The sequence below is a fragment of the Salmo trutta genome, chromosome 4 (genome assembly GCF_901001165.1).
Source record: "Salmo trutta chromosome 4, fSalTru1.1, whole genome shotgun sequence".
Lineage (NCBI taxonomy): Eukaryota > Metazoa > Chordata > Actinopteri > Salmoniformes > Salmonidae > Salmo > Salmo trutta.
Window position 1 is genome coordinate 55,739,762 of NC_042960.1, and position 27,320 is coordinate 55,767,081.

Consider the following 27,320-nt stretch of genomic DNA (forward strand, 5'->3'; position numbering starts at 1 on the left):
CTGGCAACTCGGGACAGTCTGGGCAGTCTGGCAACTCGGGACAGTCTGGGCAGTCTGGCAACTCGGGACAGTCTGGGCAGTCTGGCAACTCGGGACAGTCTGGGCAGTCTGGCAACTCCGGACGTTCAGGGCAGTCTGGCCACTCCGGACGTTCAGGGCAGTCTGGCCACTCCGGACGTTCAGGGCAGTCTGGCCACTCCGGCAGTTCAGGGCAGTCTGGCCACTCCGGCAGTTCAGGGCAGTCTGGCCACTCCGGCAGTTCAGGGCAGTCTGGCCACTTCGGCAGTTCAGGGCAGTCTGGCCACTCCGGCAGTTCAGGGCAGTCTGGCCACTCTGGCAGTTCAGGGCAGTCTGGCCACTCCGGCAGTCCAGCGCAGTCTGGCCACTCCGGCAGTTCAGCTCAGTCTGGCCACTCCGGCAGTTCAGCGCAGTCTGGCCACTCCGGCAGTTCAGCGCAGTCTGGCCACTCCGGCGACTGTTGACTGGCGGGCAGCTCCGACGACTGTTGACTGGCGGGCAGCTCCGACGACTGTTGACTGGCGGGGCTGGGTTTACGCACTTGAAGGCTAGTGCGGGGAGCGGGAACAGGACGAGTCGGACTGGGTTGACGCACTTCCGGGTCCGCACGAGAGACAGGAGCTGGAAACCCAGGGCTATGGAGGCGCACAGCCGGTCTAGATCTTACCTCCTGCACAACCCGCCTTGGCTGGATGGAACTAGTAGCCCTGTACGAGTGGGGTGCTCGTACAGGGCAGACTGGGCTGTGCAGGGGCCTGATGGTAGCCGTGCGTAGAGCGGGAGTTGGGTAGCCTGGTCCTCGGAGGCGTACCGGTGACCAGATGCGCTGCGCAGGCATCCTCCTACCAGGTTGGATGCCCGCTCTAGCACGGCACCTGCGAGGGGCTGGAATAACTCGCACCGGACTGTGCGTGCGTATGGGTGAGATAGTGCGCTCCTCAGCGAAACATAGCGCTCTCCACCCCATACGCTCCTCCATATAACCACGGGTAGCTGGCTTCCGGCTCTTCCTACGCCTAGCCAAACTACCCGTGTGCCCCCCAAAATTTTTTTATTGGGGGTGCCTCTCGCGCTTCAACGCTAGTCGTGTACCTCGTAAACGTTCCCGGTCCATACCAGCCTTTCGCCTTTCCTCTCTCTCTCTTACCACCTGTCCCCATGGAAGGCGATCTTTTCCAGCTTGGATCTCCTCCCAAGTGTAGGAGCCTTCTCCCTTCAAGATCTCCTCCCAAGTCCATCTCTCACCATAGTCCAACTCAAAATCCCACTGCTCCTTCTTCTGCTGCTTGGTCCTGGTTTGGTGGGAGATTCTGTCACGGTTGTCGTCGGTGAAGGAGGACCAAAACGCAGCAGGTATGTGCAGGCTCATCTTGATTTTTATTAACTATCAAAATTGAACGTACAAAAATAACAAAAAAAACATGAACGATCAACAAAAACAGTCTGGTAAGGCACAAGGCGAAACACAGAACAATCTCCCACAAAAGACAAACACAAACACACCCACATATATGGGACTCTCAATCAAAGGCAAATAGACAACACCTGCCTTCAATTGAGAGTCCCAACCCCAATGAATCCAAACATAGAAACAGACACACTAGACTCAACATAGAATTCATGAAACTCACCCAGTGCCCAAAACCCCGGAATACTAAATCAAATGCCCTCCTAACTCATACAACACCCAGAACCACATAAAACAAATACCCTCTGCCACGTCCTGACCAAACTACAATACTAATTAACCCTTATACTGGCCAGGACGTGACACATTGTCATGCTGGAATACCCATCCACGACCCATTTTCAATGCCCTGGCTGAGGGAAGCAGGTTCTCACCCAAGATTTGATGGTACATGGCCCTGTCCATCATCCCTTTGATGCGGTGAAGTTGTCCTGTCCCCTTAGCAGAAAAACACCCCCAAAGCATAATGTTTCCACCTCCATCTTTGACGGTGGAGATGGTGTTCTTGGGGTCATAGGCAGCATTCCTCCTCCTCCAAACACGGCGAGTTGAGTTGATGCCAAAGAGCTCCATTTTGGTCTCATCTGACCACAACACTTTCACCAGCTGTCCTCTGAATCATTCAGATGTTCATTGGCAAACTTCAGATGGGCATGTATATGTATTCTTGAGCAGGGGGACCTTGCGGGCGCTGCAGGATTTCAGTCCTTCACGGCGTAGTGTGTTACCAATTGTTTTCTTGGTGACTATGGTCCCAGCTGCCTTGAGATCATTGACAAGATCCTCCCGTGTAATTCTGGGCTGATTCCTCACCGTTCTCATGATCATTGCAACCCCACGAGGTGAGATCTTGCATGGAGCCACAGGCCGAGGGATATTGACAGTTCTGTTGTGTTACTTCCATTTGCGAATAATCGCACCAAATGTTGTCACCTTCTCACCAAGCTGCTTAGCGATGGTCTTGTAGCCCATTCCAGCCTTGTGTAGGTCTAAAATCTTGTCCCTGACATCCTTGGAGAGCTCTTTGGTCTTGGCCATGGTGGGGAGTTTGGAATCTGATTGATTGATTGCTTCTGTGGACAGGTGTCTTTTTTACAGGTAACAAGCTGCGGTTAGGAGCACTCCCTTTAACAGTGTGCTCCTAATCTCAGCTCGTTACCTGTATAAAAGACACCTGGGAGCCAGAAATCTTTCTGATTGAGAGGGGGGGGTCAAAGACTTATTTCCCTCATTAAAATGCAAATCAATTTATAACATTTTTGACATGCATTTTCTGGATATTTTTGTTGTTATTCTGTCTCTCACTGTTCAAATAAACCTAGCATTAAAATGATAGACTGATCATTTCTTTATCAGTGGGCAAACGTACAAAATCAGCAGGGGATCAAATACTTTTTTCCCCCACTGTACATTAAGCTCATTATGTAAACCTTCTGTCTCCACATCAGATTCTTTGTTTATCAGAATAAATGTCTGTTTACACCATGTAGACTTAAATAGGACAGCCGATGACAAAAAGGGGAGATTCCACATTTTAAAAAAAGATTCAAAAGGCAGAATTCATGTAAAACCCTGTGAAAGACAGCCTGGGGAGGAGGAAGGAGGATCTTTCACAGGATGGGAATCCCTGGACACGATACCTTCATCCTCTCTCTCTCTCTCTCTCTCTCTCTCTCTCTCTCTCTCTCTCTCTCTCTCTCTCTCTCTCTCTCTCTCTCTCTCTCTCTCTCTCTCTCTCTCTCTCTCTCTCTCTCTCTCTCTCTCTCTCTCTCTCTCTCTCCACACTGCACTATACAGTATGGCGGCCATCTGGTTTTGGTTGTGTTCCAACAGTACCTATTGACCCTTTCTTGTCAGGGACATACAGGCCAGGGCTAGATATACTGCACCAAACAGGACCAGGTATGGGTAGATTGACAGAAATCACACAGAGGGATAGAGACCAACAGCCTCAGCAGACAGACATCCACATTTTCTGCATTGTCAATGTTATGAAGCAGGAACCAGCCTCACCAGGCTTTCTCCTCTTCCCCCTGGGAGATGTAGGATTCCTCCTAGCTCTGACAGATGTAGCTACACTGCTGATTAGTGTTTCTGTATCTGTATCTCAGATGAGCAAGAGGAGATTGTCACACTAACTTTTGCATAAACTAAAACCCTTCATGGTTATTCAGAGTGTTTGATGACAAAGTCTGTGGCGCACACTACAATGAACATACATTTTAAATTTCACAATCTCAGATTAACATCAAATCCACAGGAACACACAGTGACCAATTGCACTTCATCCTTAATTTAAGCATAAACAAGAGGCTAAAACATGTCCAAGAGCAGAAACAGTCCTCAATCCTCACTAAGATAAAAAAAAGTGTGCCTCCTAAGCCATTTATCTCACTAAGCCACAGTGTGCGGATGTTGGACAGGTTTGATAGAGTGGTACGATGCTAATGGCAGCCACGACACAGGCCTCACAGGGACACTCAGTATTTAAATGAGAGATTTCCTCCATGAACTGCTGTGATGCATCACTACAAGCAGACTCATCGAGAACACCTCTGTAGCCAGACTTCTCACTTTGTATGATTTATCACTAGGTGAGAGTCCCACATTTAACAACACAAGCACTCCTATTGATCACAACTTTTAGAAGGGTGAGAAACACTTTTTCAAATCGTTTTGGTCCATGGTGAATGCTGCAAGGCGCAATTGTCCAATCAGAGAAAATAACCTGTGATTACATTTATGTTATTTGATCCAAAGCTTCTATACTCTTAGTTTCTGTAGCCCTTTTTCGACAGCTGTTGATATAGTTCTTCCACAACAGGCTTTATAACATACATGTCATCTAATTAAGTGATTCATTGGTTGTCTTGTTGCATCCAGGTGGCTCACCGGACAGCAGCAGCAATGTGATTGTTTGGGTCAAAGAGCAGATGATGTCCTGGTACAGCTAAAGCAGAGAATCTCCCCTCCTGTCCTCTGTCCTATATGAGGACCCGAAGATGACTGTCACCAGCCGGCAGTCCTTCAATGTCCTGGCGGTCATCTTCCTCCTGCTGTCCACCGCAGGTCAGTGCGATTTTATACACCTCTTTGTTATGGTGTGTGTGTGTGTGTGTGTGTGTGTGTGTGTGTGTGTGTGTGTGTGTGTGTGTGTGTGTGTGTGTGTGTGTGTGTGTGTGTGTGTGTGTGTGTGTGTGTGTGTGTGTGTGTGAATGCATTTTATTGCATTCAATGTATCTTCACTTTCACCTGTTTTAAATGTGTGATTTTGTTACTTGTGTGCTAATTGGGCCCAAAACGGACATTAATCAAGCCATTACATATTTGTACATTTAACATCAACTTCATCATCAACATTTCAGTAGTTTGCCTTGTCAATTTCAGTGTTTTCAGGTGTGTTGGTTTGTGTCTTGAAAGGTGGTCTGTTTGAACAGTGGGGAAAGAATTATTGGAAGAGGTAGACTTGCTATATTCTCTGCAGGAAAAGTTTTTGTTTTAATAACCTTTTAGCATGGTCTGGGTTTTAACCTCTTTAAAAACATCTGTTTTATATCCTAATAAATATTTATTGAATTCTGATCGTTTTTATCAGTTCAGTTATTATTTGAACCTCTTGATGTGCACAGGGTATAGCCAGCTCCGTCACAGTGTTTGTGTTTAAGTGTGTTCCCATAGTTGCCTGTGAGTCTGGCAAGCGAGACTGGTGTATGACTGTCTCAGGAACAGTATTCTGCATGGTAAAACATCAATGTTGATTACTGCATTTGTGAAACTCTGTCGGTAACCTACAAACTTTAACTTGTTTTTTTTGTTTTTCAGCTCACAGGTTGAGGTTGTAAACGTAACAATTGAGCCAAACTGCTTACTGTAGTATGCTAAAATTGTAAAGGTGTTAATGTAATTAACAACATGGCAACGTTTACGATGATTCCCTAACCAGATCCAGATGTTTCCCCTCTAATAAGACTGAAACTGCCTTCCCCCTGTTCTGCCTCTCCTCTCCATAACTCTTTAAGTCTTGCATCATTAGAGGACTTTATGGTCCACTTCTGATCCCGAGCTGCTCTGCTTCCTTATTGCCAATTCACCCTGCTATTACCGCTGACCCTTCCTTTATATCCTGTCAATTATGAGATTAGCTGTAGGATCAGAATACCAGAGGCGGAGTCAGATGGGAATATTTTGGAATAAATAAAGCTGTCTTTCCAATGTCAGTTTGGGATTGATATTTGACCTTTTAGAAGTCACTGGTTTGATTTATATATCATCTTCACATTTACCTTTACATTGCAGTATACAGTTACAGGTCTGTACATGTTTGAGAAATTGTCCCTGAAAATGTACACATATGACACATCTATATTTTTCTGTGACATTTGCCAGCTCCTCTTTTCTATCAGTTCAGTACAGTATATGAATTCCTGATTTGAGTGCTGACAAAAATTGTATTTCAGAAGCTTAAGTGGCTTATATCTATTTGTGAGAGGTTATTTCACAGATAAAGAAGGGTAATGAGATAGAAGACAATGTACTGCTGTGAGTGTGTTTGAGTGCACACACTTTCGTGAGAGTCTGCATACTATTAAACCTCAAGATGAAGTTTTGCTATTCTCATCAAATACAATCAAACCTTTCTTATTTCCTAGCAAAGATACAAGGTAGAATAAAGAGCCAATTTCTGTCTCTCAAATCAATCTCTGACTTTAAACCTCTGGAGTAAGGCTTCATTACAGCTTCCTCACTCCTCATTCTACTTCCCTGTTCAGCATGGACGCAAAAGCCTGACAATTAGAGAGAGTCGGAGGGAAGTCAATTCTAGCTATCCAGCCAGCCAGTCAGTCAGCCATTCAGTCAGCCGGCCTGGAGTGAGGCAATAAGCCAAGCTCATTAGATCTGAGTGTTCTCCCCTTTCAAATGACCAATCTGTTTCTGCTTGGCCTGCATAGGATTAGATAATACCTTTACCATCAGCAGCAGAAATATATAATTACCCCCCCCCCCATCATTAAGAGGAAGATACAAAGACATGACCTTGTTACAGTTCTCGTCCTCTGTCATTGCTACTGCAGGCAGCACTCATTCCCTAATGCTAGAAGGGCTTTCCCCAGCTATGCTATGGGGGACGCTTTTACCTGTTATTATATTATGTGTTATTAATGGTAATAAAATATGAAAAGATGCCAAATTGTCAATCCTGATTGGTTGTGAGGGTGTCTGTCTAACACGTGGTTTTGTCTTGGTCCACAATGACATATGATACAGCCTTGATCATTATCTCTACGAAGAAAAAAATAAAAATAAAATGTATGAAATGAAAATGAAAATGAAATGTATGCATTCACTACTGTAAGTCGCTCTGGATAAGAGCGTCTGCTAAATGACTAAAATGTAAAATGTAAATCTCTGGTCTGTTACAATGACAGATTGGTAATTGGTGATCGTCTACATGAGTCCAGGCTGCCAAATTATGTTTCCATGACTCCCATCAAAGAGAAACACCTCTCTGGTTGACTCAATCCTTCACATTTATTATCCTTCTACAGAGATTAGTAAATGTCTGTTGATTTCTGCTTGGTTTTCCATCATTTACAACGTAATTGAAATCACAACAAGCTGAATCATGATGTTCCCAATCATTATAATCCATTTATCAGATTTGAAAAACAATTCAGAAAAATATTTTACCTCACAAAGTGTAAGTGCTTTCCAAGAAGACTACAGTATTAAACTCTCTCTCTCGCTCACTCTCTCTCTCTCTCTCTGTCTCTCTCTGTCTCGCTCTCACTCTCTGTCTCTCTCTCTTCCACAGCTCTATCAGCTAATTTCAGAGTGTGTGAACCATATTCCGACCACAAGGGGCGCTACCACTTTGGTTTCCACTGCCCTCGTCTCTCTGACAACAAGACCTACATGTTCTGCTGTCACCACAACAACACAGCCTTCAAGTACTGCTGTAAGGAGACTGAGTTCCAGACGGTCATGCAGGTCAACCTCACCACCACCACAGACGGCTTCAAACACAAGTGAGTCCTATTCAGGTGTTGGCAGTGTATATATGGAGTGGTGCTGTTCCTTGTCTGTTAGTAGGCTAATTATTGTGATTCTATTATACAGTGTACTGTTATTATAAAATGCTAGGCTACTTACATTAGGTCGAGCGGATACCTTAAGAACATAGAAAAAGTTATCCGCAAGGAAACAGCCATTAGCTTCTCACTCACAATTGAGACATTTCCACAGAGAAAAAAGCCCTGGCCTTTAAATGTTAGTGATTGATAAGCTGTTAGCTCCCTTGACAATATCCCACTCATTGACACCATTTGACTGGTGCTCAAAGGGCACATTGACATTGATCTACACCTACAGAGAGAATCAGAACCACAGCAGTGAAGAGCTGAGGCTTTGTTACTGAGTGAGTGGGTGGGCTGCCTGCGGATGCCATCGCTCAGCAAAGTTTAATAAAGTGCTTTAGTGTACTGTATCTTACTATACTGTACTATAGTATAATATTCTATAGTATACTATAATACTGCACTACACTACAAATGTCGGTAAGACCAAGAAGCTGATTGTGGACTACAGGAGAAAGAGCAGAGACCATGCCTCCATCCACATCGACAGGGCTGTAGTGGAGCGGGTCGAGGGCTTCAAGTTCATTGATGTCCACATCACTAAGGACTTAACATGGTCCACACACACCTGCACAGTCGTGAAAAATTGCTCCAGCCACCCAAGCCATAGACTGTTCACTCTGCTACCGTCCGGCAAACAGTACCGGAACATCAGCTCTCAGACCAACAGACTCCGAGACGGCATCTATCCCCAAGCCATAAGACTGCTAAATAGCCATAAGAATGCTAAATAGTTAATTACATGGTTAGCCGGACTATCTGCACTGACTCTATGCACACTCACAAGACTATATACATTACACACACTATATACACGCTCACTCACACACACAAACACATACTTACATACTTTTACACTGATCATATGCTGCGGTTGCTACTCTGTTCTTTATTTTACTCTTATTATAATCTATCCTGATGCCTAGGTACTTTACCCTGCCTTCAAGTACATATCTACCTCAAATACTTCATACCCCTGCACATTGATCTGGTACTGGTCCCCCCTAACATAGCTTCATTATTGTGTATTTTATTCCTCTTGTGTTACTATTTTTCTTTTTATTATTATTTTTAACTGCATTGTTGGGAAGGGCTCGTAAGCAAGCGTTTCACAGTGAAGTCTACACCCGTTGTACTTGGCACATGTGACAAATTAAATTTGATTTGACTACACTGCAATGCACTACACTACTACACTGCACTACACTATACTACACAGTACTATGACAGACTTAAATATAAATCTTTCTCTATGTAGCCAACAGCTCCGTCTGCAGCAACCGGGTAGAGATCAGTAAGAGAACAGACAGGGAGGAATGACCTCCCAGAGTGTGAAGGAGCTCAGTAAGAGAACAGACAGGGAGGAATAACCTCCCAGAGTGTGAAGGAGATCAGTAAGAGAACAGACAGGGAGGAATGACCTCCCAGAGTGTGAAGGAGCTCAGTAAGAGAACAGACATGGAGGAATAACCTCCCAGAGTGGGAAGGAGCTCAGTAAGAGAACAGACAGGGAGGAATAACCTCCCGGAGTGGGAAGAAGCTCAGTAAGAAAACAGACATGGAGGAATAACCTCCCAGAGTGTGAAGGAGCTCAGTAAGAGAACAGACATGGAGGAATAACCTCCCAGAGTGTGAAGGAGCTCAGTAAGAGAACAGACAGGGAGGAATAACCTCCCAGAGTGGGAAGGAGCTCAGTAAGAGAACAGACAGGGAGGAATAACCTCCCGGAGTGGGAAGAAGCTCAGTAAGAGAACAGACATGGAGGAATAACCTCCCAGAGTGGGTAGGAGCTCAGTAAGAGAACAGACAGGGAGGAATAACCTCCCGGAGTGGGAAGGAGCTCAGTAAGAGAACAGACAGGGAGGAATAACCTCCCAGAGTGTGAAGGAGCTCAGTAAGAGAACAGACATGGAGGAATGACCTCCCAGAGTGGGAAGGAGCTCAGTAAGAGAACAGTCAGGGAGGAATAACCTCCCAGAGTGGGAAGGAGCTCAGTAAGAGAACAGACAGGGAGGAATAACCTCCCGGAGTGTGAAGGAGCTCAGTAAGAGAACAGACATGGAGGAATAACTTCCCAGAGTGGGAAGGAGCTCAGTAAGAGAACAGACAGGGAGGAATGACCTCCCAGAGTGGGAAGGAGCTCAGTGACAAACAGAAACATAGTGCTCTCTCTCGCGCACTCTCTCTTTCTCTCTCTACCCTCTCCTCTAATAACCTCTCAGCGTGTGCTCTCTATGGCCAGTTACACAGCCCCTCTGGGAGGTCAGGATATTACATCTAGTGGCTGATAACATAATGGGAGGCCATTTCATCCTCCTCCGCTCTGGACTACACAGCTGAAGTGGTGATATTTACCACTGGCCCCAGGTTAAACCGGCAATAGCTCTGGGTCTGAGACTCTGAGCGTTCTGTCTACTGTTAGGAGCATGAGCTAGTCTATTATTGTAGCTTATGATTGCACCATGTACTGGTATTAGCAGGTGATGACTTCATGTGTATGCATTAGGAAATTTGCCTTGTTTAACGTTATCTAACATTTGTTGTTGCTGTGTGGTGAGTCTGCTCTCATCAATCTCTCCACACAGACAGCTGTCCAAACAGTCCCCTTTGCTTACTCTAGGTTCACTTAAATACACTCCTGAATGGCCCCGCTGGCCTTAAACAGACAGATTTACACATCACCATAGACTGCTAAGCTATGCAAACAGTCAGCTATAAGTCACACAGGCCCGGTGAGGGAAGTGAGACAAGGTAACCAGGGGTTTTATTTGGGTTTGTTTGAGTGCAGTTGCAAAGCTAGTGACCATGGTGGGGTTATTATTCCTGGTGTTGTGAAATATCTACAACGCCATCCAAGGAGCTATTTGGTCAGCATGTTATGTATTAGACCAGGGTTTCCCAAACTCGGACTTCGGGACCCCAAGGGTTGCACGTTTTGATATTTACCCTAGCAATACACAGCTGATAATAATCAACTAATCATCAAGCTTTGGTGTTCCCTCCATATGATAAACCTCACTTTGGCCGTAACATCCTCTGTCTCATCTGTCTTTCTTGGTCAGAATGATCATTTTAAGTCGACTTTGGAGTTTTGCATTCTAATAGGAATGGGGAGTATCTTCCTGGGTAGTCCCTTTTCTAATGCACAGCTCTGCTCCGTAAAATCATCATCTTACTAACATCCTCAAGACATTTATTACAAGACTCATTCATAATGCTGTCCGTGGAGGTAGAGTGTAATTGGAAACTATTTGCACTCATTTTTACCTTGCAGCGATTTATGGGTTGGAGAGTGAATCCCGCAAATGGTTTAATGCACCACATAAATCCTTATGTCATGTGAAATACATGAAATGTGTTGGTGTTGAATACTGGGACAAAATATTGAAGAGTGATGAAGTTATTAAAATGGATAGGCTATGAGAGTCCCCTTTACATCTCAGTAAAGCACTTCCTTTACCGTAATATCAAATTACAAAAAAATATGCTTGAAATGCAACATAAAAATATTTAGAATTATATTTCACGCCATTCTCACTCCGTCTCTCTCTTCACCTATCTGTTCTCTACAGTAACTACACAGCCCTGGTAGGAGTGTGGATCTATGGCTTCTTCGTCATGGTGCTGCTAGCCCTGGACTTCCTCTACTACTCTGCCATGAACTATGAGCTGTGTCGGGTTTACCTGGAGAAGTGGGGTCTGGGAGGGCGCTGGCTGAAGAAGGCTAGGAGCCAGTGGCACCGGCCGGTCCCAGGAGAGGAGAGTGAGACCCAGAACCAGGCCCAGGGTCACCCCATGGCCCTCAGCCACCACCACCCCAGACACAGCCTCAGAGGCGAGGGCCAGAGCCCCACGCTCCTCCCCTACCACACACCCACCGTCTGGTGAGTCACCCCGTCACACAGTGGATGTCCATTCAGACTCATTGTGCATTATACAGTATGGACTTGTATAGAGTTGTCAGGATCAGGAAAGTAACACTTTTCAAATGCCATTTGGTGCTCATGATTTAATTATGTACAGCAGAAAGCACAAGGGAGCCTAGCATATTCTCCCTCAGGGTTCATCACCTCATGTTGTCTTGCTCTCTGTCTCGTTGAATGTTACAATGTTGCTAAGTGAAAGTTACCATAGCAAACCATCAGCACAATATTTCTCTCTAAGAAGAGATTTGGCATCTCCAGCATAGACCAAGTTTCAATACCGGGAATAATTCAGATTTATACCTAGAGTCCCGGGATACATTTGAAGCATTTAAAACACAGAGAGCGCTCCAGGACACACAAAACGTTGTCGAATCATACAAACTTTGTAACTGTATAACAAAAGCCAAATGACCAAAGTTGCTAAGCTTGCTAGATAACCTCCTTCAACGAATGACAGAATATCTCCCATCTCCTTTTCAGATAGCAGATAAGCTAATGAATAACGGGGAGTAGAAATAGTTTAAATACCAAATCAGTTTTAAAAACTCTCATACATTCTCTACTGAAGCTCTAAGCAAGTATGAGACCGCGCAGAGTAGCGGGGAAATGTTATAGAGGTATCTTGACATGCATAGGCGAGAGAGGTGTTTTGATAATGCAACCTATGGATTACAGAATAAAGTTAGGAATGTTAATGTGGGACAGGAGTCAGATTTTTGGTTATAAGTGGGATTGGATAGGAAAATAGCCTAGGCTGTAGGACGGGAGAAGGTAGAATTTTCCCCTCATGCCTCTTGGAATTGTTAACAAACTTCATGTTTGTAACCAGGTTTCCATCCAACCGTTTTATGAAAGTAAAGTAGCCTAAATGTTGGATAAAAAAATTCCCAACAGGCCTGATGGGAACAGCTAATTTGTCTGTAAACTTTCCATATGTTGACAAAACTAAATACGCTAGACAAGGAGGGATCTTTTTGTGTCAGCAAAATGAATTATGTGCGAAATGTTGGTGGTCCAAAATGACACAAAACATTATTTACCATTTCATTACTGTTACAGTGCTATTTGGTTGTTAATTGGATTCGTACCGACATTTCTTGACTTGTATAATTTTTTATTATTGTGTACAGTTTACATTTTACTGCATTGTTTAGAGCTAGTAACATAAGCATTTTGCTGCACCCTCTACAACATCTGCTAAACTGTGTAAGCGACCAATAAACTTTGATTTGATTGCCACCAAACACTTCGTAGGATGATGGGAATCAGAAACACTGAGCCTCGCCACACTCTCATGCCCTCACCTGTTCTAACCTTACACACACGCACACACATACTCACTTGTGTCACATCTTCCCACACACACATGCAGTCACCTACTCTATACCATATCATGTCTCAACATGCTCCTTCAGTCACTCGCACCACTTAGAGGAGGAAAGTGAGAGACAACCAATGGTATCTTGGAGAGACACATCCAGCCTCGACCCACATGTACAGAGCATTTTGAAAGTATTCAGACCCTTTTACTTTTCCCACAATTTGTTATGTTACAGCCTTATTTTAAAATGGATAAAAATAATAATAAGTCCTCATCACAATACCCCATAATGATAAAGCAATAGCAGGTTTTTAGAAATGTTTGCAAATTGATTACAATTTTAAAACGGAAATATAACATTTACATAACTATTCAGACCCTTTACTCAGTACTTTGTTCAAGCACCTTTACCAGCGATTACAGCTTTGAGTCTTCTTGGGTATGACACTACAAGCTTGACACATCTGTATTTGGGGAGTTTCTCCTATTCTTCTCTGCAGATTCTCTCAAGCTCTGTCGGGTTGGAAGGGGAGTGTCGCTGCACAGCTATTTTCAGGTCTCTCCAGATATTAGGTCGATTTAAAGTCCGGGGTCTGTCTGGGCCACTCAATAACATTCAGAGACATGTCCTGAAGCTACTCCTGCGTTGTCTTGACTGTGTGCTTAGGGTCATTGTCCTGTCGGAAGGTGAACCTTCGCCCCACTCAGAGGTCCTGAGCGCTCTGGAGCAGGTTTTCATCAGGATCTCTCAGTACTTTGCTCCGTTCATCTTTCCCTTGATCCTGACTAGTCTCCCTGTCCCTGCCGCTGAACAACATCCCCACAGCATGATGCTGCCACCACCATGCTTCACCGGGGTGGTGCAAGGGTTTCTCCAGACGTGATGCTTGGCATTCAGGCCAAAGAGTTCAATCTTGGTTTCATCAGACCAGAGAATCTTGTTTCTCATGGTCTGAGAGTCGTTTAGGTACATTTGACAAACTCCATGTGCCTTTTACTGAGGAGTGGCATCTGTCTGGACACTATCATAAAGACCTGATGGTGGAGTGCTGAAGAGATGGTTGTTCTACTGGAAGGTTCTCCCTTCTCCACAGAGGAACTCTGGAGCTCTGTCAGAGTGACAATCATGTTCTTGGCCACCTCCCTGACCAAGGCCCTTCTCCCCCGATTGCTCAGTTTGGCTTGGCGGTCAGCTCTAGGAAGAGTCTTGGTGGCTCCAATGCTGCAGGAATGTTTTGGTAACCTTGTGCCTCAACACAATTGGAGCACTACGAACAATTCCTTCGACCTCATGGCTTGGTTTTTGTTCTGAAATGCACTGTCATCTGTGGGACCTTATATAGACAGGTGTGTGCCTTTCCAAATCATGTCCAATCAATTGAATTTACCACAGGTGGACTCCAATCAAGTTATAAAAACATCTCAAGGATGATCAATGGAAGAAGGATGTGCCTGAGCACAATTTCAAATCTCATAGCAAAGGGTCTGAATTCTTATTTAAATAAGGTATTTCTATTTTATATATATATATATGTATATATATATATATATATATATATATATATATATATATATATATATATATATATATATATATATATACATTTGCAAAAATGTCTAAACACCTGTTTTCACTTTGTCATTATGGGATATTGTGTGTAGATTGATGAAGGAAAAAAATATTTGATCAATTTTAGAATAAGGCTGTTACATAACAACATGTTTAAAAAGTCAAGGGGTATGAATACTTTTCAAATGCACTGTATATCTGTATATCAAAGAACAACTGGAAGAATAACCTCAATCAAAAAAAAGTTATGTCAATCAGAACAAACTCAATCTTCATCAAAGGATTGGATCAACACAGTCAGAATAACCTCAATCTTCATCAAAGGATTGGATCAATCTCTGTCTCAGACATTCTCTTGGTGTCGAGGAGCTGGCTTGTACTCAAAACACAGAGCTCTCACTACGAGCCAGACAGCCAGAACGGCAGACAGACAGACATCAGTCCTCTGGCCAAGCCATCTCTCTGACTGTCTATGATAAGTTAATGAGAGCAGAGATATGACAAATGGGTTTGTTGGCCGTGCCAGACCGTCAGAGTCAGGGTTTTGAGCTGAGACAGAATCTGTGCTAGCGGTGAACACATTCCTAGTAACTACCAGTGGGACATGTTCACAGAAACACCTGTCCATAGAGCCTGTCCTATTGATGAATATATGCATAATTATACTGAACAAAATATAAATGCAACATGTAAAGGGTTGGTCCCATGTTTCATGAGCTGAAATAAAAGATACCAGAAATGTTCCATACTCACAAAAAGCTTATTTCTCTCAAATTGTGTGCTCAAATTTGTTTTTTGTTTTTGTTAGTGAGCAAACAGTGGCCCTGTTAGTGAGCATTTCTCATTTGCCAAGATAATCCATCCACCTGACAGGTGTGGCATATCAAGAAGATGATTAAACAGCATGATCATTACACAGGTGCACCTTGTGCTGGGGACCATAAAAGGCCACTGTAAAAAGTGCCACACAACACAATGCCACAAATGTCTCAAGTTTTGAGGGAGCGTGCAATTGGCATGCTGACTGCAGGAATGTCCACAAGAGCTGTTGCCAGATAATTTAATGTTCATTTCTGTACCACTCTTATTTTCTTAGAATAAGATTAGCTTAATTATTTACATAAATTCCCTGAAAACCTGCACTAGCACATGGTTATATTAACAGTATTGCATGTAGCCTAATTTTGGCCAGCTAAAAGGCTAACCACCGATCAAGCAACAATATTGACTAAATGTTCAAATCCTGTGCTGCATGATTATTTTGCTGTGACAATACTGGTCAAATCATTGTAAAGATCCTACACCTGTGCCACCAGACATGTCCACAGAGGCACCTTGTTAGAGAGAGCAGTCAGTTCAGTCTGAGAGGCCTCATCAGTCTCAGTCAGGGATGCTTGACTCCTACTGGAAACAGGCCAGCTTCACACAGAACATAGGGTCTTTGAAAATGGATTAGGTTTGGGTCAGGATTCACATTGTGGATAAAAGACAAAGTAGGCCTATAGGAAGGTAGCATCCATAGGCTACTTGATGGTAATACATACTGTTGTAATAGATGATTGGTAGTGAAGACTGCATTATGACTCCGTAAGGTTGTTATGGATGTGTTAGCAACAGTATGATCTTGTTCTGAAAATAAATATGTAATATTTGACAAAACATTTTATTGTTTTGAGTAAGCTGAGTTTGGCTTAGGAAGTTCAAAGCGAGTGCTTTCAGTAAGCATTCATTTGTTATGACATTTTCATAATCTGTACAAGTTATGAATAACAAATCATGTTTTCTTCCAAATGATACAAACATTGAGATTATACCATCTCAAAGACTGAGGCTAAAGACTCTGTCCAATCACAAGCTGTTTTTCTGGTACGAGATGAAAATCACATTGTTATTGTCTTACACTGCAAATTCTGTAGTCGGTTGTGACTGAATAGGATCCAAAGTTTGTTGTCCAAAATAAATACACAAACAATGCGTTATCATCAGATGGTCTTGAGTTAAGTTGCAAGTGACAGAGCCGTAACCCCAGGAACAGGGAGGATGATGGGTAATGGCTGAGAATTATATTCATACTTAGAGGAACATCTGTTTGTTAGTCGGATGTAAACCAACAGAAATAGGGGTCAAAGGTCACCAAACTGGAGCATAATCTACAACCATTTTTTTTTTTTACCTTTATTTAACTAGGCAGGTTAGTTAAAAGCAAATTCTTATTTTCAATGACGAACAGTGGGTTAACTGCCTTGTTCAGTGGCAGAACGACAGATTATTACCTTGTCAGCTCAGGGATTCAATCTTGCAACCTTCCAGTTACTAGTCCAACGCTCTAACCACTAGGCCACCTGCCACAACAATACTTCAGCAAAAGTATCAGATCATTTCTCTGCATCTATTTCTTTGTGGGGAGGAATTGCAGCATGGCAAGTTAATGTGTGGGAACACTGTTTACCATAATCCCAGCTAGCACATAACGTTGTGAGAACCATATGTTTCTTAGAGCTTGGTGAGAGCATGGTGGTCGTATGGTTATCTTGCATACAACCTTCCCACAACGTTCTGGGAATGGTGCAGGATACCCAGCTAGCACATAACTTTCTGAGATCCATGTTTCTTAGGTGGGAATTTCAGTACATAACGTAACATACATAATTTACATCATTTTCTACAGGTTTCCTCATGGTTCTATTTAAAGTCATGATCTCAGAACATTTAGAAAGTATTAAGAAACAATGTTCTGTGGGAATTTCAGTACTTCAGCATAATAGCTTTCTACAGGTTTTCTCATGGTTCTATTTAAAGTCAAGTTTTCAGAAAATTAAGAAAACTTTCCACAAAAACCACAAGAAAACATTAGTAATGTTCAAATAACATTCTAAGAATGTTATTTAAAAACATATACATTCCGTTCTCAGTGTCAACAAAACTATCTCTATCCTCTATCTTGTTAAGTGTGTGATCTTATTGAGTGCTTGTTTCCTTTGAAATGGGGTCTGTTTGAATAGACAAAAATTAACAGATTTGTATGAGTTAAAAAAAACATGGCATGCTAGCTCCATTCTGGGGGCGCAGTGGACTAATTCCATGGATAGAGAACAGAAGAGCATTGGTTTGAATCTCACTGACGCCATGCCACAATAAAAAAATAAATGTGTTTGCATGATTAAAGATTAAGCAGATAAAATTCCATGTGTCCTTTCTGTGATTGTAGTTCAACACAGTTAACCCAAACTAAGTTAACAGTTTTACTAAAAGTCTTTTTGAAACATGTTCTGAGAACGTTATTTAATTACCTTCAAATAACCTATAATTTCCATTCTCAGAACGTTAATAAAACATCCCAGGAACACTTTCAGGGAACCATAGTAAAACGTTCTCAGAACCTCCCTGCAACCTAAAGATTAACGTTACCAGAACAGGAAAAATGTTCACTTCGGTTCTCTGAAAGTTTAAAAACGTTCAGTCAGGAAAGTTATGGCTTCGTTCCCAGAATCAATGGGAAACCAAAAATGTACGTTCCTACAACTTCTAAGGAACCACATTTTCTAGCTGGGATTCTACTTGAGAAGGCTGTTATGTGTGCACAGACTTAAATCTGTTATTGGCTCAGCGTAGGCGGTCTGGGAATCTGATATTACTTTCTCTTCGTGGATAGATTTATAAAAATTCTGCTGTTCAGGTATTGAAGTCAGCCTTATCAAATACAGAATGTTTAACCAGGTACTGTATGTTCTAGCTAAAAGGAAGAGTCACAATCAGTTATTCATGCACAGCCATGTATTTACAGGAACCGATGAGTCCAACAGACAACAAGTCCCCGTTGGTTAAGTGGAACAAATAATATGCTCAGTGGGATCATGACAGTATCAAGTATGCCATGATTGATAAGAAGCTGTGGACTATATTGGCTCATAACAGGAAAAAGATCCAAGGCTTTAGTATGCTTTCTTTGACAATTTGTGCATGGAGAGCACATGAGCACATGGCCACATAACTGATATATTTTTGACATTGTGGTCCACTGGGGCCCTGTAGCAAGCCTTTACACAGCAGTAAACACACACAGCTGTTCCTGGAAGCTCCCAGCACAGCGCAAATAAAAAACACTCAGAGCTCAATAATGAAACGGGATCTCCTCCTGACAGTTACAGATGTAGGATCTTAATTTGATCACCCTGTTGCAGGATAACTTTCAGGAAATTTGAAAACTTGCAGTGTATTTTAGGTTTAAAAAGGCTTCTGACGTTTGTAATTTCCATTTAGAAATTTAACTTGATTTCCCCTTACAAAAAATGTATCAACCCCTACAAAAATGTCCATTCATTATAAGGCACATAATAATTCACATTTGCTGTTTCAGTAGGATTATTTTCCTGCTACAGCAAACTGTCTTTAATTAAGATCCTACATCTGTACAAAGTCTCAGATCTGGTTAGAATGTCTGGTCATATTAAGGCCAAGCACCACAGGCTGAAATTACATTTTTGCATCTACCTGTCAGTATTTATATTTGTTGGTATTTTGGGCCATTTAATATTAGTATTTTCAAAAAGTAAACATAAAAATGTCAAAAACGTGAAAAAAATGTATATCTTCTTTAGTTTATCATACTACCGTCATTAACATTTTAATGCATTTGAATCACTTTAAAATTAACATACACCAATCATTTCAAAGCTCACTACATTAAAGGGTCAATCAGCAGTTGAAACAATAATAAAGCGTTTTCTCTGCCCCGGTTTTTATAAAAAGCTAAGGGATGGGGCTGGAGAAATTGAACCACTTTCAAATTCATAGAGAGTGCTAAGGACTGACGGTCCATGATATAAAATGTATAATTTTAACCATGTTTTGATGCTATATAATGTTTGTTTACATTTACCTTGTTTACAAACATTGTAGTAAAACACGCTTATAATTTCATTTATGATAGGGAATTAAGCTCATGAGGCATTTATAAGTTATATTCTTCAAGAATCAATGGGTACATATCATAAAAAAATGTATACAAAATTCAACTGGGAAAAGTTGATTGTGGTATGGTTAAGGGGAAAAATTACCCTATGAGGGTGTGGTGCCTGGCATCAAGGCCAGTTGTCTCTGCCCAGGGGTGGGGTGATAACCCTTAACTCTCTTGATACCATCGAATTGCACATGTCTGATGGACCCCGTACCAGAGAGAGGTCCTGGATTCAGTTTTGGGATGTTGGCAGATTGAGCCTTCCCTTCTCTATGATTAGTGCTGCTCTTTGGATTCCTCGTGTTCCCATACTGATACTAACTTAGTATGATGCCTCAGAGCATCATAAAAAATAGCTGAACTGCAATATCATTTAGGTCAGATACTAGGTTTTAGGCTTTATAATACAGTATGTGAGCAACAATCAAGCTGCTCAGGGCTTGGTGTGTACAGATGTAGGATCTTAATTTGATCACTCTTTAGTTGCTGAGAATTTTCCTGTACGGCAGGAAATGCAAACTACTGTAGCATCGACAGTGTGAAAACTGAATAGGCAGCCAGCAGCATTTCATATCATATTAATGCATGTTAACCATAGCGAGAGATGAAGCTCTATCTCCATGGTGATTATCACCAGAACATTTGGTATCGGATCACAGCAACCAGGCCCGGTGCCATATGGACCACCCACCTCCTGGGTGATGCCTGCCTGCATGCCAGGCTGCCTCACCAGGCCAGCTAGGGTCATCTATAGCAGAGTCAACCAAACGAGGTGGCATCTGCCACCACAGTCATAGGCCCTGACTCAGAGCTGAGCCGTCTGCCTGACCGTCACCTGACAGCCATTTCCAGTCAGGCCTCTGTGGCTAAGATACACAAAAGTATGTGGACACCCCTAAAAAATAGGTGGATTTGGCTATTTCAGCCACACCCATTGCTGACAGGTTTATAAAATCAAGCACACAGTTATGCATTCTCCATAGACAAACATTGACAGTAGAATGTCCTGCACTGAAGAGCTCAGTGACTTTCAACGTGGCACTGTCATAGGATGCCACCTTTCCAACAAGTCAGTTTGTCAAATTTCTGCCCTGCTAAAGTTTCCCCAGTCAACTGTAAGTGCTGTTACTGTGAAGTGGAAACATCTAGGAGCAACAACGGCTCAGTCGCGAAGTGGGAGGCCACACAAGCTCACAGTCGGCTGTCCTCGGTTGCAAAACTCACTACTGAGTTCCAAACTGTCTCTGGAAGCAACGTCAGCACAAGAACTGTTCATCAGGAGCTTCATGAAATGGGTTTCCATGGCTGAGCAGCCACACACAAGCCTAAGATCATCATGTGTAATGCCAAGTCAGTGGAGTGGTGTAAATTTAGCCGCCATTGGGCTCTGGAGCATTGGAAACGCGTTCTCTGGAATGATGAATCACGCTTCACCATCTGGCAGGCCGATAAATCTGGGTTTGGCAGATGCCAGGAGATTGCTACCTGCCCGAATGCATAGTGCCATCCGTAACATTTGGTGGAGGAGGAATAATGGTCTGGGGCTGTTTTTCATGGTTCGGGCTAGGCCCCTTATTTCCAGTGAAGGGAAATCTTAACGCTACAGCATACAATGATATTCTAGACAATTCTGTGCTTTCAACTTTGTTGCAACAGTTTTGAGTAGGCCCTTTCCTTTTTCAACATGACAATGCCCCCGTGCACAAAGTGAGGTCCATACAGAAAGGTTTTGTAGAGTTTGGCATGGAAGAACTTGACTGGCCTGCACAGAGCTCTGACCTCAACCCCATCGAACACCTTTGGGTTGAATTGGAACGCCGACTGCGAGCCAGGCCTAATCGCCCAACATCAGTGCCCGACCTCACTAATGCTCTTGTGGCTGAATGAAAGCAAGTCACCACAGCAATGTTCCAACATCGAGTGGAAAGCCTTCCCAGAAGAGTGGAGGCTGTTATAGCATCAAAGGGGGGAACCAACTCCATATTAATGCCCATGTTTCTGGAATTAGATATTTGACGGGCAGGTGTCCACATACTTTTGTCATGTAGTGTATCATATCAGCAAGTCTATCGCCTGGCAGTCTGGTTTCTGATTCATCAGATGGTCAATGTATGGTAGGTGCATTGCTTTGACCAAACTTGACCATACAGCAACATACACACTAAAAGCAGTCATCTGCCTGCCAGTCTACCTGAGCAGTGTGACACAATAATCTGATAAAGATACCACTTACTAATGCCAGATTATCTCCAGAAATAAGCCTGGGTACTTTCATGTCATTTCTTTTGTCTCCAAAGCGTGTGTCTATTTCCTGCATATTCACATGCTATCTTTCAACCACAACTGCAGCTGAATGGGTTTGCGTGGTAACGTTTGGGTAGCAAATAAATTAAATCAAGTGAAGTCTGCCGTGTGTGTGTGTGTGTGTGTGTGTGTGTGTGTGGAGCAGCATGTCTGGGGGTGAAGTCTGCTGATGATTGTTAAATTGTAACAAATGTTAATACATATATTATAAAAAACTAAAGACAGCCGGGTAGAGAGGAAGCACCATGGAGAGGAATGGTTGTTGCTTTTATTCTTCACTCCATTGCAATTTAAAAAAAGATAACAACAATAATGATGAATTGCCTTTCCCCCACTGGCCTTGTTCAATGCAAACATACAACAGAGCAGAACGCTGAAACTAGAGTATACAGCGTATGTCTAATTCATTTAGCTGGGCATTGGTTGTACTGTCAATACCATCGTTATAAGAGTTTTAATAGTGTATCACTGTCTTTTTTTCCATTCAGAGTGAAGCTGCAAGAGGATGAATGAGTAGAAGAGTAGAGAGCAGCGACGCCGGGCAGAGGATAGCACGGCTCAGACACCTGTCTCTGTCTGGCTGGATTATTGACACAGTAACGTACCACAGGGTGGCTGGCCCTACGGACGCTAGCGGCTAGCTAGCAGTTCCTGCTCACCTCCATTCCTCTGAGCTCCTACACACAGGGCTATGGAGGATAGAGTATGACGAGACGTCTAGACTACGACAGAAGGCCCAGGTGGATGGAGCTGCTGCTACCCAAACACTGCTAAGGAACAGGCCACAGGCACTGAAACTGACCATGTATACCCCTGCATGGGCTGGGACTGTTCTAATAAGAAACCAATGGAGACTTGAAGTGAACTGGATAAAATGTGGTTGCAAACGAGGAGGCTTTGTTTGATTTGTGTGTTTGAGTGTTGATTGCACTTGGTTGCTGTGTGGGGTTAAATTCAGTAGTAGTCAGAAGAAGTTGTGGGAGTACTGTATCTATTGGGGATTTGTTTAAAGTAAACTAGTCAGGGACTCTATGAGTGGTAAACATCCTACGCGATTCACCATGGAGGTTGACGCTGAGCATCTTGAAGATGGACTGCACTATTTTGCTTCAGCGACAAGTGACTCACCTGAATCGAGAGATATCTATATTCTACAGTGTCACCCTGTCTTCAGAAAAGGCCTTTGTGTGTATTTTGTGATCTTATTATTTTTCTAATTAAACATAAGTTGGTGAAGTTTCCTCTACTACAACCTTCACAAATTGATGTCCAGTCCTTTTCCTGTCCAGGCTTTAGTTAAAGAGACCCATTAGGAATAATGATAAAAATGTATATTAATTTGGTTCACTTAAATTATAAGCACCAATGTACCATACCGGTAATAGCCAATCTTATCAGCAATAATGTACAACATTGAGAGCCCTGACCTAAATGAGAACATAGACCATCTCACACACAGAGCAATCACTGAATTGAATCTGAGGTCTGCATCCCAAATGGCATCCTATTCCCTATATAGTGCACTACATTTGGTAGGGCTCAGGTCAAAAGTAATGCACTATATAGGGAATAGGGTGCCATTTGGGATGCAGAACAGGCTCTCTCTGCTGGATAGATTTAATCGCAAGGTGAAGTCTATGGAAAAGACATATGTCAACATAATAAAACCTTACTGAACACAGTGGTCTTCCCCTTCAAGCAACCTTGTCAGCTTAGCAATGAGCAAGAGTGGAGTGCAGACAAAATAATCACTTCAGTGAAAAAGAAAGGTGTTAGCAACCGCACAGGGATGGAATAAAGCTGTGCTCAGCGCTTAACTAATTGCTGACATATACTGTACTTTCTGATTGATACATAAATTACAGCCTTGTTGTGTTGGGAGGGGGGAGAGAGAATAAAGCATATGTTTGTGTCAGCAGGCTGGGAGGGGAAGGATTGTGAAGGAGGAAGACCAGGAGGCCCACTCGTATAGAAAAGGGTTCCAAAAGGGTTCTGCAGCTGTCTCCATAGGAGAACCCTTTTTGGTTCCAGGAGGAACACTTTTGGGTTCCATGTAGAACCCTCTGTGGAAAGGGTTCTACATCGAACCCAAAACGGTTGTACCTGGAATAGAAAGGATTCTACCTGGAACCAAAAGGGGTTCTTCAAGGGTTCTCCGATGGAGACAGCCGAAGAACCCTTTTTGGTTCTAGATATCACTTTTTTCTAAGAGCGTATACAGTGTAGTACAGGGGTGTGTCTCTCTTCACTCTTCCCCGATTCTGCAGCTGTAACCTGGCTATCTGGCAGCTGTAACCTGGCTATCTGGCAGCTGTAACCTGGCTATCTGGCAGCTGTAACCTGGCTATCTGGCAGCTGCACAGCCAGTACATTACGTACAGAGAATTCCTGGACCGTACCAACCATGCAGCAGGCAGTACACTGCAGTGTCCTTGGTAGGGGCCAATAAAAAGGGCAGAACTATACACACTTCTGTTTGGGAGTTACTGGAATTTCCACTAACACTCCTGACCAGCCAGTAGGCAGAAGGAGCAGCACAGCTATCCCCCAAATTCTAAAAGAGCAATACTGAAAAAAGAGTTTTGTCATTATCTGGATTCATATGTTCACTGAAGTCTGCAGGCCCCAAAAAATGCATTGGATTTGTACAACCATTTTACACATTTCTGTTTTAAGAATGACCCTTGCTGACATTATAATCTGTTGTAATCAGCAATAAAGTTCAGATTTGGTCAGTTTGAGTTAACTTGTACCCTGTGCTGACATGTTTCAAGTTTCAACATTTATTCGCCATGTGCACAGGATACAACAGTACAGAGACATTCTTACTTAAGAGCTCTTTCCCAACAGTGCAGTACTAATAATATAGACAATCATAGAAATATATCATTTTTAAAACACAAGAAGTGCGATATAAGTTGACTTGTACCTAGTGCTGAGATAAGATGTGACCAACTGAAATAATTGGGTTGGACTGGACTGGCACTCTCTCTTTTTCTCTTCCTCCCCCTCTCTTTCCTTCCTTCATTTCTTCCCTCGCTCTCTCTCTCTCATCTCTCTCTCTCTCTCTTTCTGTCACAACCTCTCTCTTTCTGTCACTCCCTCTCCTATCTCTCTCTCCCTCCCCCTCCCCCTTTCCCTCTCTCCCCCTCTCTCCCCCTCTCTCTCTTCTCTCTCCCCCGCTCCTTTCTTCCGTCCGCCGCCTCCTTCCCTACCTCCCTCCCTCCTGCAGAAAGTGAGAGAGAGCAGTGGCAGCAGCTAGGAAACTGGGAGGAGCAGGAATTTTAAACAGCTGCTGCAATACAAAGGGGATTTAATTGGGCTCAAAGCAGGGGAAATGGCAGAGATCAGATATGCTAGGGAACACACGTCTCCTCTGGAGCCACAGTGCTATGCTGCTGTAACAAAGCAAAGCTACTGTGAGCAGGGAGTTCCTTTTCCATCAACAATATGTAGTCGTGATAAATAGGGAAATGCCCCTTCCCTAGCAACCCACTGGGCACAGACTTCAGTTAAACGTCTAGTAAACAGCAGCTGTGGACTAACAGTGAAATGCATACTTATGGTCCCTTCCCAACAGTGAAGAGAGAAAGAAAATAGAGAAATAATACAAAAGTAAAACACGTAATATTAAAAGTAATAATAGATACATAATGAGTAACAATAACTTGACTATATACAAGGCGTACCAGTACTGAGTCAATGTGTAGGGGTACGAGGTAATTGAGGTAGATATATACAAATAACTAGGAATAAAGTGACATAGTGAACAGTAGCAGCAATGTATGTGATGAGTAAAAACAGTTAGTGCAAAAAGGGTCAATGCAGATAGTTAATAAGTAGTTAACCAAATAGCTACCAGGACTAACTGTTTAGCAGTCTTACGGCTTGGTGGTAGAAGCTGTTCAGGGTGCTGTTGGTTCCACACTTGGTGTATCGGTAGCGCTTGCTTGAGGTTGCCGTAGAGTAAATCTCCACCTGTACAAAGAAGCTTTGTAGTGATTTGTCGGTACCTCACTGTGGGTGTGGTGGTGGTGATAACGTGCACCACGTTCTGTCCTTGTAATCCACTACAATGTAGAGTTATGAGTTGAATTGTTTCTGCACTTGTTAACTTTGTATTGTTCCACCAGGGAGAAATAAAGTTGTATCTTTTCCAGTGTGTTTAAACATTTCTGTGTGTCTGCTGCTCCTTTTTAAACTCAGAATCTCAAAGCCCAAAACATAAAAGTTGAATAAAGTTTGTTTCAGACGTTGTGTTTGGCCAGAGCATTCTGTCTGAGTCAATGCAGTGGCCTGTAGCTGCCACCCATAGCCTGGTGAATCACACGACCCAGGCAGCCAGACTAGGACCTGAGACATCATTAAGGCCAGGAGATGACAGGCCAGACAGAAGCAGACAGACGGAGACACAGACAGTCATGTCACGCCTAAATACCTTGTTCTAAATTAGAATCCTGTCTGCCACAGCTGAAGGAGGGTCTCAGATGCCAGAGTATCCAAGGAGATGTCAAGGTTTGTTAGCAAGAAGTCTATTCAGCTTTTTCATTAATCAGCTTTCTCTCTCTCCAAAATTCTCACTTTTTTACCTCCGACTCTATTCAATACGCCTTTTCTCTTCTCTCCTCATCCCACCAGTCTGTCCTTCACTCTCTTCCTTTCTTCCTTTTCTTCTCCTAAACACATCCATCTGCCTTGCTCCCCATCACTTCCACATTTTCCCAGACCTTCCTCCCTCTCTGTTTCATTGCTATGATAGAATTATTGTGGAAAAAGACCAGAGGGACAAAGACTTTATAATAAACAGTGTAAGCTAGTTAATCCCATTCATCACTATGAAAAACAAAACATTTCTAAGATCTCCCACTGTTCCAGAGGAGCAGGGAAAAGCATCACTCTGGCTGCTGGCATGATGGCATCCATCTATCAAAACCCCATTAGACCGTCCCATCACTAGCATCTACCACCCTTCCCACTCAGCCCTCTCTGAGGCAGGCAGAGAGCCCTTCTGTGGCGCAGAGCCCACGTTAAGTGGATCTTAATGTTGCCATTTCATGCCATTTGTCTAAATGTAATGTGATAAAGCCCATTTGGATGGCCCTATCCGGCCCACTGTTATCAGATTATCATTACAGTGCCATTGGTGATCAGATGTCACTCAAAGAGAGAGACACCCACAGGGGGTGGAGAATAGAGAAGAGGGTAGGGGGAGAGGGGAGAGGAAGGGGAGAAGAGCAGAAGAGAGGAGAGCTGAAGTAGCCAATTGTGAATTTCGGTAAACTAGTCAAATTGTCTCCCTTACTCAGATAACTTTCATGTGTAGATGAATATCTTTATAATAGCACCAAGCATAAACAATAAATATTGTAGCTATCTTTGCACTGCCTCCACAGTCAGCCCCATTTTCCACAGTTTGACGTTTATCATCATGAATCTTGCCCTGGAGGCAGAACTGAGCGATTTCTGCTAGATGGGCCAGCTGCAAAGTCTAAATTGGCTATATTATAAGAAATGTCACTTTTGGTCTTATTTTAAGGTTAGAGTTAGGCATTAAGGTTAGCAGTGTGGTTATGGTTAGGGCTAGGTTTAAAAGTAGATTTTATGACTTAGTGGCTGTGCCTA

The 27,320-nt window shown here is 43.1% G+C and overlaps 1 protein-coding gene across 1 annotated transcript in view; it reads left to right on the forward strand.

Moving 5' to 3' along the window:
• LOC115192653 (protein shisa-like-1a) overlaps positions 1-22,960 on the forward strand; it is a 46,007-nt gene extending 23,047 nt beyond the window's left edge. The window contains exons 2-5 of the mRNA XM_029751407.1: positions 4,370-4,555; positions 7,299-7,512; positions 11,193-11,504; positions 22,187-22,960. Of these exons, the coding sequence (XP_029607267.1) occupies positions 4,489-4,555; positions 7,299-7,512; positions 11,193-11,504; position 22,187 (594 nt within the window). The 5' untranslated portion in view covers positions 4,370-4,488 and the 3' untranslated portion in view covers positions 22,188-22,960. The remainder of the gene's footprint in view (positions 1-4,369; positions 4,556-7,298; positions 7,513-11,192; positions 11,505-22,186) is intronic.
• The last annotated feature ends 4,360 nt before the right edge of the window (positions 22,961-27,320 follow it).